The sequence below is a fragment of the Rhincodon typus genome, unplaced genomic scaffold, assembly GCF_021869965.1.
Source record: "Rhincodon typus isolate 14 unplaced genomic scaffold, sRhiTyp1.1 hic_rhity00000924, whole genome shotgun sequence".
In the NCBI taxonomy this organism is placed as follows: Eukaryota; Metazoa; Chordata; class Chondrichthyes; order Orectolobiformes; family Rhincodontidae; genus Rhincodon; species Rhincodon typus.
The window spans coordinates 24368-38345 of record NW_025966562.1 but is presented as its reverse complement, the minus strand read 5'-3'; the positions used below and the strand labels follow the sequence as shown (position 1 = coordinate 38345).

General features: G+C 37.2%; 1 protein-coding gene and 1 long non-coding RNA gene across 3 annotated transcripts in view; one reads left to right on the top strand and one right to left on the bottom strand.

Annotated features, from left to right (window-relative positions):
* Positions 1 to 582: 582 nt before the first annotated feature.
* acmsd (aminocarboxymuconate semialdehyde decarboxylase) overlaps positions 583 to 13978 on the bottom strand; it is a 31490-nt gene continuing 18094 nt past the window's right edge. For both annotated transcript variants that reach the window (XM_048592271.1, XM_048592272.1), the window contains exons 4-7: positions 10348 to 10443; positions 6055 to 6227; positions 3172 to 3270; positions 583 to 1091 (exon numbers count right to left, since the gene is read on the bottom strand). In XM_048592271.1, coding sequence (XP_048448228.1) covers positions 1029 to 1091; positions 3172 to 3270; positions 6055 to 6227; positions 10348 to 10443 — 431 coding nt within the window. In that variant the 3' untranslated portion in view covers positions 583 to 1028. The remainder of the gene's footprint in view (positions 1092 to 3171; positions 3271 to 6054; positions 6228 to 10347; positions 10444 to 13978) is intronic.
* LOC125481119 lies at positions 975 to 8667 on the top strand. Its single transcript, XR_007261216.1, has 2 exons — positions 975 to 4755; positions 7307 to 8667. It is a non-coding gene; the product is annotated as an uncharacterized LOC125481119 (long non-coding RNA).

Below are 13978 nucleotides of genomic sequence, written 5' to 3'. Positions count from 1 at the left end.
GTCTTTCTAAAAATCGCCTTTCTAATACATTACAGGTTTTTTTCTTGCTATTCAGTCATAATTAAAAATATGTAAGGAACCGATTCTTTGTGGAGTTACCGTGATGAGGCGATGCAGGTGTTAAGTAATTCGTAATTTATTTTTCTTTTTTTTAATGTGCCTGCTTTGTATTGAGGAGCAAAGTGTAGGGGGTTTTAGAGTTTATTTAAGATTATTTTTCGCCAGAGTAAGGAGTTGGCAAACATCTCCGTTAAAGATGTAATTAAAGAAAATGTGTGTTTATATATTGTCTATCACCAAGTTAGAATTTTCCAGAGCTCTGTTTAGCGAATGAAGTATTTTTGACGTGCAGTTATTAGTGCAATGCCAGAAGGATGAAAACTAATTTGTAGGCAGCAAGGCCTCACAAACAGCAATTAAGTAATGATCAGATAATCTGTATTTGTGATGTTGATTGAGGGATAAATGTTACTCAGGACACCAGGGATAGCTTTTCTTCAAAATAATGCTTTGCGATGTTTTACGTTAGCTCAAGAGGTCAAAGAGATATTTGGTTTAACACCTTAATAAAAATAAACAAGATTGCCAAAATACGTTTTATTATAAATGTGCACTTTGGAAATTAGGAGAAAAAGTTGACCAGAAATTCTGGAAGACAATTGGTGCAGACAAGAAGTTGATGCAAATATAAAATTTTTAAAATATAATTCTTGTTCTCCATGGAGTTTTGCTGATTTTCTTAGCAGTATGCAACTTTTCACAAAGCATTTGAAATTGATGTTAAGGATTTAAGGATTTTAAAGACTGCTTCTGTTGGTCAACAGAAGCCAGAGCTGTTTCACAGTAAACAGTTAAAATAAAAAGAGTTGGATGTTGATTTTGAAATAGTAGTCATCTTATCCTATAAACTGAATTACACAATTTCATTTTGGAAGATGATTATATCAAGTGCCATATCCAACTATGTCTCAAACAGTATAGATATTTCTGAACCAATGAACAAGTAAGCCTGTTAAAAAGCTGATGTATCAAATAAACTGTTTCTTTTCAAGGCCAAGGAACTCCAATGCATTTTTGGCGAGGAGCTTATCCTGTAAGACAAATGAAACCAGTTCATGATAAATTTAAAGCTATCTCATTTATATGGATTTAACTATTTCCTCAGACCATATTTATTGGATGGTTGTGTTTTTCTGCCCTTCCATCTGAAGATTTGATGGGGAATGTATTCCCACCAATACTTGCTGACCATTTAATGTTTAGCATGGCAGTAACTAGGTAAGGATGAAACATTTGCCTCCATTTGGGAGGAAGTTGCATTTCAGAGAACTCTTGATCACTTGGATGGTTGGCAGTTTTGTAGCCCAGCAGCACCAAGTCGAAGCGGTGGCAACAGCTGGGACAACAGCCAGCCCCGACAAAGAGGAGGGAATGAAGGCCAGACTGACAGTAAGTCAGGGGCAACAGGGGCAAGTGGAATCTGGGCCTGGTGCCTTTACAGATACAGGAGACCCCCAAAAGAAGTACCTCCCTCCTTCTACAACAGCAACCCACACACAGCTAAAGTTGTCCGGCTACCCTTTTGGAATAGGCCTTGCCCCACCAAAATGTAGGTGAGGTGGTTTGAAGAATTTTGCTGTTACAGACCAAGTGAACAGGGTCGCTACTGAAACAAAAAAACAAAGATCTGCGGATGTGGATGCTTGAGTTTTAAACAAAGGTCGCTGCACCCAAAACATTGACTGTGCTTTCTATCTCCACAGATACCACCAGGCCTGCTGAGTTTCTCCAGCAATTTCTGTCTTTCTTTCAGGGTTGCTGCTGGCTTTGTCTTGAAAGGAAGTGGTTTGTCCAGACCAAAATCACTGCGATTAATCTACAGCCAATCCAAAGTTTAAAACGCCTATCATCTGCAGCAGTGCAAAGGTTGCAACAACAACTTTGTCTGAAACACTCCATATACTGAATCTTAAAATAAAGCTCCCAAAATTCTAACAAATGCAACCAGTATCCCTTTTTGAGTAGGGACCTGTTGACATTTTTTCTTTGGAGTTTATGAACTTTGATATTGGAATTGTATGAGTGAATTTTCAGTGTTTGCTTTTTTGTGTCAGTTATTTATTTATGGAAGTTTATGACTCATTATGAGGAAAGTTGGACAGCAGGTATTACATTTGGTGGGGTTGTCCAATGGAGATGGTCAGATTGTGAGTTGATTTACATCCAAACTTGAGGTGGGGAGAGGCAGAAGATATTTTCCCAAACCAAGGGGAACTGTATGTTAAATTTGATCAGTAATTTGAAAGCAAATGAATCCAATTAACATCTCAAGAATATTAATCATCCCAATAATTACATGTCTACCAGTGCTAATTAATATCCTGCCTGAGGAGAATAGATTACCCCTGTGTATCCAAATATGCCTCTATTAAAGATGGGAGTGATGTGTTGGATTGAGTGTGGTCCCAATCCAAAAATTAATTATGTTTACTACCTATCCTTTTCCAATTTACCCATTGTTGGGGTGAAATTTTCCTTTCATATTTGAGAACCAAAAGAGCAACATATGCAGCTGACCTAGATGTATATTGGAACATTGTTCGGGATTGAGAGTATAATTTTTATCAGGCTTCCTAAACTGAGTCAGCATCAAGGATGGAAAGTAGCAGTTGACTTTCCAAGTATTAATCCTGCTGTTTCTGCACTGTAGTTAATTTTCAGATAATGATATGTCAGTTGGCATAATCACTCTTTGAGTTAGGAGCTGGTAGACTAAAAGCCCATTCCAAATTTGGTCACATTCTAGACTGACATTTCAGTGCAGTACCAAATATTGCACAAATTGGAGCCAAGAGAGTGGAGAAATGTCAGAGTGGGATCTGTATATGTCAGGAGTGTATATCAAATCTAAGATGACAAAAGACGCATGTGGGATACAAAGAGCAGAATAAAGGCCCAGGAGTGTACAGACGGTGAGCAGGATGGAAGTTTGACAGGAGAACAGAGAATTATCATGGTGGCCAAAATTGGGTTTTCTTTTTCAATAATCCAATTGGCCTGCGATGCATTTATTGTTAATGTGGAGTGCTTATCATTAATGTAGACATGCTGTATTATAATATTATGCACACACAATGCTTTGAATAATGCAGATCTCAACATTAATCTCACTTTAAGTTCATCGCTGAATTCTTCAATTGATTCAATAAGGGTTCCTGGTTTCAGTTCTCCCAGTGGGAATGGATAATCTGTCCCCAGCATCACCTTGTCCTAAACACAAGAGACAGTTATTGGGATCATGTATAAAATTGTTTTTTTACAGATAAAGATTTTAGTACATAATTCAACAGAAGAAATGCTGTGGAAGCTGTAAATCTAAAGTTAAAAGAGAAGAGGCTGGAAATACACAGGCCAACCAAACACTTCCTTTCAGCCTGCAAGTGTGACTCTGAGATTCCAGTTGTCTGTTGTAGTGTTCAGTTAGTCTGTGTTCAACTAAGTGAGTCACCTTGAGATCATAGACATAATAGCGTTGTTTCTCATTTGATGTTAGCACGGAAGTATCTAATTTCAGGAACAAATTCTACTCTTAATCTTATCTCACTACTGTGATAGACTTATTCAGGTTTATGATGACTCATTGATTCTGGTTGGGGAATGATCGCACCTTCAGCATACATCACAAAGATATCATCTTAAACAGGTTCATATTCTATTTAGCCAAAAGCAGAGCTTTATGGGAGTAAACCTTAACTTGGTTTCAAACTTGAAGATGCCACTGGAGCAGACATTAAAATGATTAATAATACAGACAATATAAGACAGAATCTTCCTTATTTTCCAGATTTGGAGAGATTAATGGATTTTGTCAAGTTCCTCTTGTGGACACATCATTCCTACCAGGTTGACAAAAATTGAAATGGTTGCTGTTTCCAATCCATGCTTAATTGCCACCGGAGCTGAAGTAATTAGAAACAGACAATAAAACTGAGCAAATTAGTTCATCTTCATGGATATCCAGTTCATTCATTGCACAATGCAAAAATGGTGAACTTAGACTATACATTGACATTGAAATGGTCAGCAACGTTATTATTACAATTCTCCACTTACTATGATCCAAGACTTATGAATTATTGGTACCTCTAAGAGAGCAAAGCCGATACTTTTTGTTTTGTTACACGTGAAGGTGTGCTTCAACACTGCAGAGTGCTCTCTGAATGAATTTCAACAGCCAGAAGTTAATTTAATCAATCTTGCCAAATATTAAAGGACGCTCAGTCTACTTTATGACATTGTTGTCTCAGGGACAGTACACAGTTTTTGGTAATCGCTGGTACTCACTCACCTTGCAAAACTTTTTTATGTTCAACAAGGACTTACACATAATTATGGCACTCAAGATTGACTCTTAAGGGTATGAAGTAACAGCAGCCAGAGTAAAGTCTACATATGATAATATTAAAACTATTCATGTACTTCATCCTTTCATAAAAATGAAAGAATTGTTATTTTCCTTAATATTACAAATGTTTACCACAACCTATCTCTAAACACACAGGGATAATGGAGCCTATTTGAAAGTTACTGCCAAAGGATATATGGGAATGGACGATTGCACAGCAGACAGCATTTGAAATACTAAAGGCGAACATAACATCTGTGGCAGACCTTGTGCTTTTCAACCCACATGCAGAAACTTATGTCACAACTGATACAGCAGGAAATGCGATAGGAGCTGTCTTTTCCCAGAAGGTAGTGAATGCCATTGACAGAAACAGAAGGCAAATACTCTATTGGAGAACAGGAAGCATTAGCCTGCATCATTGGCGTGTATTCCTACAATAGAAAATTGACCTCTGCGTTGATTACTAAGTGCTGACTACATTGTTAGCCTGTATCTGATCATTGATTTCTGTGCAACCACAAATGGTCAGATCTTATTCAATAGTATAACTTGAGGTCAAATATCTCACACAACTCACAAACAAGTTGATCACATAGAACATCAACCCCAAATTCATAGTTCTGAATGCAGATGTAAGCTACTTTCATATCTCAACGTCAATTTCTGTACTTAGGAAAAACAGGCAAACTGAACTCTAAGGGCCAACATGACATGTGTTTTACTGTTTTGGAATGTTTAATTTAAAATAAGGTCTTTAGTTTGACAAAGGGAAAAGATTCAGTTGTTCAGTGTTTGCTTATGATCTGGTGATTGATCTATTCTCTTTGATTAGGTTATGACTGATCTAGCCTCAGTCTCTTGATTGGTTAAGCCTGGGTGTTGACATGGAGCTTCAATTAAATAGAGAAGCTGTTAGAAGCTAGAGCTGGGATAAACATGAGTGCAAACATTTTGTGATTGCATGGATATTTAAAAACTTTTATTTATAAACATGTTGCATGTTTAGAAAGTGGTGTTATATCTAAAATGTTCTGAAATATATAAAATGTACAACACTTGAAATTTAATTCATTGTCTTGTTCCCAATCTAACCTCTGTCCTTACCTTCCTGCGGTATTCCAATGAGGCTCAAGGCAAAGTAAGGAACAACACTTCATCTTTTCATTAGGCATTTTACAGTTTTCCAGAATAAACATTGTGTTCAACAATTTTAGATAATAACTTCTGTCCCTATTTTATTTACAATTTTCTCTTTTTACTTGGACAGAAGCTGTTCATGATTCTGCCTTTCATATCTCAGCTAGAAATGACCTTTTCTTTACTTGTGCTATAGCCATGCCCTTTTGCACAAATCACACCTGCCTTCATCCAGTCACAGACCTTTCTTTTGGTTCTTGACCCTTACCCTCACCTTAACTTACAATGGCTCCGTACTAAGTTAAAACCTGTTATGTCTGTATCCTTTTAATTAACGTAATTCATCTGAAATGTTAATTCTCCTCCTTTCCCTACTTATGAGATGTGCAGAGTACTTTCAACATTTTCTGTTTTTATTTGCACATTGTGAATTTTACTCAATGTACAGATTAACCTTCAGTTAGAGCAATGATCTGTGAACAAAAATGTGACAAAATATCCAAACTCACTTTCCCTATCACCTCCACCAATAGCTTTAGTGCAAGTGGATCATGTACTAACGAGTCTGTGTAAAAATGGTTCAGGTACTTTCGAGGGTTTGTCTTGTTGTCCATAGCACACAAATCAGGTCGGACGTTGAATCCATGTTCAATCCTACCAATGGTATAAGGGAAAGCACCACCTATAGAAAAAAAATGAAGGGAACTTTCTTGCTTTTTGCAGATTAACAAGTATGCATAGAAAAAAAAAACTTGTCGTTCACAGCATATTATTTTAGTTAACCGAAACAATTCTATTTTGACCTTGATGGCAAGATACTACGTAATGGTTAATTTTGTCACAACTCCTATAATTTGATATGGCAATAAATCTGCAAGTAGCTCCCAACTGGCTCATACAAACATAAAATTTCCACATTAAAGGTATTAGATTCATATAAAGAGTGTAACATATTGAAATAGATTGATTTTGGAAAGTTTAGTTAGTTTTAAAATTAGAAGGTTTGTGCTTCGATGTTCTACTTGTATAAACTGACTCAGACAAATGTAAGTACTTGGTACACTTCAGAAGACTGAAATATATGCAATAAACCTTCACAACCATCTTTCTTGCACTTTGGAACTTTATCTAACAGAAACCTAGTCTAGAACTTGATTTCTCAGTATTAACTATGATTGTTGCAGACTTCAATTTTGGGTGAAGTTAGTACAGCTTTTTGGAGTCTTTCTGTGGCCCCCTATAACTGCCAAAGTGATGTTTGTGAGATGTCTATCATCATTAAAATTGTATTTAGTTGCACCATTTGTTTTGCCATGTGTGCACATCCAAAAAGTTCAATATCTGTCAATGTAAGGTGGTTTTCATTTCACACTGATTTCAAAGCAAAGCCTTTTCAAGAAGTTCAAATCCATTGTAAGCAGATCTGTAGGTTTAGATTTGGTTTGTTTAATAGGGGGTCAATTTTAAAGGCTGTTTACAATACATACTGTTAATGTATCAAAGCCAGAAAGGCATTTTGTAGTAATACATTAATGTTGAAAGAAGTTATTTTGTGCTGTTGCACTACTTAAAAACTAATTTAATTTCTAACCCCCTATCGAATTGTCAAGAATCCACTCGCCAACAACAGAGGATTGATGAAAAGTAATACCTCAAATTATGTTGTAATTGAAGAGCAAGTAATTAACAATCAGCTGATAAAGGCTGAATTTTTGTATATTATTTCTAATATACTCTCTGTATATACTGTTTGCATTTTAGAAGTGCTGTGAAAAGCAAGCTCTGGGAATGAGAGAGAAACAACCGACATATCCAGTCTTATCATCAAAATTGCTGTTTGAGCAACAAATAAAAATGTCAATTCATTTCTCTGACAACACAATGTGGAGCTGGAGGAACACAGCAAGCCAGGCAGCATCAGAGGAGCAGGAAAGTTGATGCTTCCGGTCAGGACCCTTTATATCTCCGAGAAAAAGCTTATGGAATTGCAAGTTACACCCATCCTGCAAGATGTTTGATGACTTTCCACTTTAACCCCTGCGATGGGTTACAGACAGTTGCTTATTTAGAATGCAGATCTTTTCAAAAACTTGTTCATGGGATGTCGGCGTCATTGGCTAGGCCAGAATGAGGTGTCCATCCCTAATTGCCCACTGGCCAAGTTAAGAATCAAGTAGATGGCCATGCATCTGGAGTCACATCAAGTAAGGAAGGCAGATTTCCTTCCCTAAAAGACATTAGTGAACCAGATGGATTCTTACAACTGTCCACGATAGTTAAATGATTGCATTAGGCAAGCTTTTTATTTCAGATTTGAATTAAATCCAAATTTCACTATTTATCTCAATGGTAGCTGCTTCTGCCCAGGAGGCATGGTCACATGACTCCACAGTATTGAACTCAATTGCCTTTTTAATTATAAAATTCTGAAATAGCAGACATGTGAATGAATTAGTGTTTCTCCATAGCACATCTACTGACAAAATCTACACCCCAGCTCCAGCTACAATGTAAAGAACAGCCAGCAAAAGCCTTTCATCAAAACAGTGTAGTTGATGTCACAATTCAGAAAACGTTCCTCAGAAGACTTTTGAAGAAACTTTTAAAAGAGAAGAAACTCCCTACAACTCATCAATTTCTGGTAAACCAATAAACTCACCCTCACAAAGGAATTATAAAGTACAGGTAGTTCTGCTATAACACATTTTTTATTAACACGAATTGGCTGTAATGCGATTGATGAATAGGGGTCGCTGTTTGGATAATGCAAATTTTCTGCTGTACAGGTTTCGCGATTTTCGATAGTGATTTCCCTATAATGCGATTTTCTGTGGAGATTTTCTATGCATCGATTTTCTATAGTGCAAGGTCATGCAAGAATGCAACTATTGTGTAATAGGAGAATGACCTGCAACTCCAACCCAACATTTGGGCTCCATCTTAAAGCAAGGGCACTGGTCATCTGGTACCTGTTGGTTGTTTTACATTTAAATGGTTACTGATTGAAGAACCTATTTATCTGTTCAGATTCTATATCTCCGTGTATGCTTGTTAAGCGTGCTTGCGATGTCAGATTTTCCCTGTTGCAGAGAGTAAAATAAACTACTTCTGGTTTAACTTTACCATAGTGTGGTCCTTCAAAATTCAGAGCCTGCTATAAAAAAGGCAGGGGAAATATGCCCCAATTATTAAAACAAAAGAGAAAATCTTAAATGATCATCTGATTATGGACAGATGGTGAGAATAGGCAGAGTGATTTTGTTTCAAAACTGACAACACTGTCCTTGGGCCCTACCTACAAACACAGCATTAGTAGAAAGTTGTTCATTTTGAGGCAAGGCAAACTCTCAAAAATACCCTATTATCCTCACGTTTAAGGCAACGGGTCTGATCAAATTGACTGTTGCTGCATTATTTGAATTTGATTTTAACAACAGGTTAAAGAAAGTTTTAATAACCATTTCTTTGAGTGCGCTGTTGCTCCTGTAGACAGAGGAATTTATGTCTAGGGCTAGGTTAACTGGGTCTTTGAGGAGTGGAGTCTTGACCTCCATTCCCTTTGATTGTGGGTAGTTTATGTACGGACAGATATCTCTGTCCAAATGTTGGGTTCTTGCCAGCACAAACATTTATATTTTGGTGATGGAAGGATTTCCTATAATATAATATGGATTCTGGATTCGTCATCCAACTTAAAGTCTGTTCTTTTTCTTTGTTTAGTGTAGCCTGTCATTAGTTAGTTGATTTGCCTATGGTAGCTAGATAAATGTACAGTTTTATCTTGTCTTTACTTAATAAGCTTGAATATTACTCTTTAACTCAGTTTCCTAGTTTGCCTTATGGTTATATTTCTGTGAAGTTTGAACACTAAGCGAAACAACTTAAAGTGAGCCATAGTTTTGTGCCAGAATCAATGTTATTAGCCATAGTTATATTTAAACATTCCCTTGCCCTGAACAACTAATGTATAAGTTGAAATACTATCTTGTACATACGCAGCACTGTGCAATAAATCACTGAAGATAACAAACATACTTTATGCAATTAATTAGATAAAATTCATCACTCTTTCTTAAACCAGAATTTAATGACTTCTGTCTCACTCTGTTTCCCTAACTCTGCCTTTCCCACTCTCTGCCTGCCTTACTGTCGACTGGTTAGATCCTGACATGATGATGTACAAAATGTCATTAACCTGGAAATGAAGACACATTTCAGAGAAACAAATTTAATAAAGGAGCTTCAACATGGAATAATGTTAATTGGGTAACATAAAATGAGAATCACGTGTATACATGTTGGCAGTGTTGTGCAAGTAGCCAAATGAATTATGGATCTAATTCCATTCAGAAAAGGATATGTTACCTTGCAAGAAGACTACAATTGCATTGTTTAAGCCTTTTAAATGTGTTTGACTCTCATTCCACTCTTAAATATCCAACATGAGGTGATTTCTTGTGCACTGAATTATATGAACAATGGCTGAACAAAAAGGCCAACTACCAACATTCTTAGACCATCTACGGAATGGACAAGAAATAAAGCCTTACCAGCATTATCAACTATGTGAAAATAATTTTTAAAAATATAAAATATTGGAAGTAATTGAGAGTGAAATTGGCCACCAGTAGTAATGCAACATAGCCTTATGGCAGTTTGTTGATCAATTGACAGCAAGAGAAGATGAAATGGGCATGATGTATTTGGGCCGTTGATTTTCTATTGGCCTGATTTGCAATACAGAATTAATGGATTTCACAGAGACTGGCACATTTTTTGAGAAACTAAAATGTAATGCTCACCTCCATGGGCAAAACACACCTTCAATTTTGGAAATTTTTCAAATATGCCACCAAACAGCATGCAACACATTGCTGTGGTTGTTTCAGCAGGCATACCTAAAGAAGAATTAAATTAGTAAATAATTGCAAGTTGCTCAATCTTTAACATTGTATCAGACTTTGTGCCCCTTTCCTTTCAGGATAAATCATGTTTATGTGTTCAGGGAGGCTGAATTATATTGTATTTAAATTCAGGGAAAAAATTATTCTGAAATCAGTTTATCCATATTCATATCCTGAAAATCGAATACCTAACAAATACTGACTATTGTGGGGAATAACTTGTGTCTCCTGTAAGAAATAACAAAAATAGCATGAAAATAGTACAGAACTCTCACGGACTTAGTAGGCACAGTATTGATATTCTCTTGAAAAACATGACAATTCTCAGCAGTTTTGGAGCAAGTGAATTGAAAGATAAAGGTCACAAAAATTGTCCTCCCAGTATAGATGTCACTAGAACCTGTAGATGTTCTTGAGCAGATAATGGGGAGTCTTCTGGCACTTTGTGAGCCCCCAATCTCTGGCATAAGGTAAACAAAGCAAAGTGATTTTGGGCTAAAGTGATTGATAGGTGGAGGTGACCATTCTGACAAATTGGATAGCTGACCTGTATTTATTGGTTAGAAAGGTTCATACATATGATTGACATTGGGTAAATTAGCCATCCCTATAAATAAATTATAATGGTGGGTGCTTGGAGACAGGGAGCAGTCCCTCTTCAGATGGAAGATGGACCAGGGAAGGTGGAGGAAAATTGAAGGAAGAACTCCTTAACACTTCAGTTAGAGAGCTGAATGCTCTCATCCCAAACTAATCAGATGATCACACTTTATGTTAACGAACTGTTTGTCCTCGGGGATTAGTGAACTGTTCTGAAATGTCACAGGTTACATACATTTCTTGGCTATTGAGCTAATGCATAATTTCTAAACTGCCCCTTTATAAATGACCTTAAAATCATCTCAGTACATGACTGTCTATCTTCGGTATCTGTAGATTGCAAGCCTCAAATCTTACAGATTGTTGTCAGAAATAGTTGATGGATTGAAATTTGAGAGGCAACAATCTTAGGGTGTAATTATATGTGCATGAAGTAATTATTATATGAAACCAGAAGATACAATGCTGTTAGCATATGCTAAGGAATGACTGATAGTGTTATGATCCCAGCTGATGTTAATATTGGACAAGTCAGATCCCAGAAATGTGGTTTGATACCATATTTCATTTGCTTTTGGTATAAACAAGATGACCTCAGTGAAACATAAGATCATAATGTTTCAGAGAGATAGCAAGAACTGCAGATGCTGGAGTCCGAGATAACAAAGTGTGGAACTGGTGGAACACAGCAGGCTGGGCAGTATCAGAAGAACAGGAAAGCTGACATTTTGACATCCCGACCCGAAACATAGAACATAGAACATAGTACAGTACAGCGCAGTACAGGCCCTTCGGCTCATGATGTTGTGCCGACCTACTATCCTACTAAGGTCAATCTACCCTGCTTACCCTACATTTTACTATCCCCCATGTGCCTATCCAAGAGTCGCTTAAAAGTCTCTAAAGTATCTGACTCCACTACCACTGCCGGCAGCGCATTCCACACGCCCACCACTCTCTGTGTGAAGAACCTACCTCTGACATCTCCCCTATACCTTCCTCCAATCACCTTAAAATTATGCCCTCTCATAATAGTCATTTCCGCCCTGGGAAAAAGTCACTGACTATCCACTCTATCTATAACTCTCATAATCTTGTAAACCTCTATCAAGTCACCTCTCATCCTTCTTTGCTCCAATGAAAAAAGCCCTAGCTCCCTCAACCTTTCCTCATAAGACCTGCCCTCCAGTCCAGGCAGCATCCTGGTAAATCTCCTCTGCACCCTCTCTAAAGTTTCCACATCTTTCCTGTAATGAGAACTGAACACAATATTCCAAGTGTGGTGTAACCAGAGTTTTATAGAGCTGCAGCATAACCTCACGACTCTTAAACTCAATTCCCTTGGCAATGAAAGCCAACACACTATACGCCTTCATTACAACCCTATCAATTTGGGTCGCAACTTTGAGAGATCTATGGACTTGGTCCCCAAGATCCCTCTGTTCCTCCACTGTGCCGAGAATCCTGCTATTAACCGTGTATTCTGCATTCAAATTCGACCTTCCAAAATGAATCACTTCACACTTTCCTGGGTTGAATTCTATCTGCCACGTCAGCTTTCCTGTTCCTCTGATGCTGCCTAGCCTGCTGTGTTCCTCCAGCTCCACACCATGTTATCGTAATGTTTCAGATTTGGTTTTAACAATAAATAGTAAATTATAATGCAAAAGAAATGAAAATAAAGTAAGAGTACACTAAACTATTTATAACACAGGTTTAAAAATTTCAAAACATGCAGAGATAATGATCCCATTAATCTCAAAAGCACCCCCTTGCAGTAATTACATCAGAGCTAATTCCATTCTTCATCACTATTTGGCTTAATTTAACTGTGGCTTCAACTCTCAATCATAAGAATCTGATAGCCTCTTCCTGGTGCCTTCATACAACTGAGCTTAACTTTCTTAGCTTCAAATGTCCTTCAGCATTTTAATCAAGCAATTCTGGCCTGGAAAGTTCACCAAATTCCTCCCACTGAGGTAACCCATTTCTTACAGTTCTAACCTAGCTTCTTCCTTTTTCAGGAGCAACTGTTTTACACATCTAGCTTTAGCCACAACTCTTCCAGAACTCCGTAAACTGAAATTGAAACAATTCTTTTCTTTCCCAAGCAATGGGTACTTCCCCTCATCAAAAGAAAAACCTGACCTTCTAAACTGAAGCCTAATGCCCAACTGTTTACTTTGTTCACTTATAAAAGTCTCCTAATGTAAACAAAAATCCAAATATCACCTTGGCAACAGAAATACTTGCAGGTTGATCATTAAGCCCCTTCAGACATCAAAAAACCCATATTCCACTAGTTCAAATTCAAAAATCCAAACTAAAAAATAAACAATATTAAAACATATATAAATTACACTCTGTACCGTAGACAGTCTGACTCAGAAAACAGGCATGTCTGGAGTGAAAAATAACGCTGGGTGTTATAGAAGTGTGCAATTGAGATTACAAGTGTAATCTTGATAGGCTTTCTAAAGAGGTTCAGGAGATCAAGTTAACTTTTCACAAAATGTTAGCATTCAGTGCGTATGTTTGTTCCTTACAGACAGATTAAAACATACAAGTTTAAAAAAAAGTACAATAAGTTGCAAAAGGAAAATGATGGCTGGCAGGAGTTTTTTACTTTCCTACACAGTCAGTTACACTGGGAACAGGAAGCATATTATGGAGCTGTGGTCTATCTAGTGCCTTGTATAGGCTTAGCAAAACCTCTCTACTTTTATATTCCATTCCCTTTGAAATAAAACATTAAAGTTACTGAGGGAAAGCGTGCCTTAAAATGAATTGAATAAAGTCATAAAGCTGTAAAAAGACTCTCCAATAACAAGGTGTAGAGCTGGATGAACACAGCAGGCCAAGCAGCATCAGAGGAGCAGGAAGGCTGACTTTTCGGGCCTAGACCGAGAAGGGTCTAGGCCCAAAACAT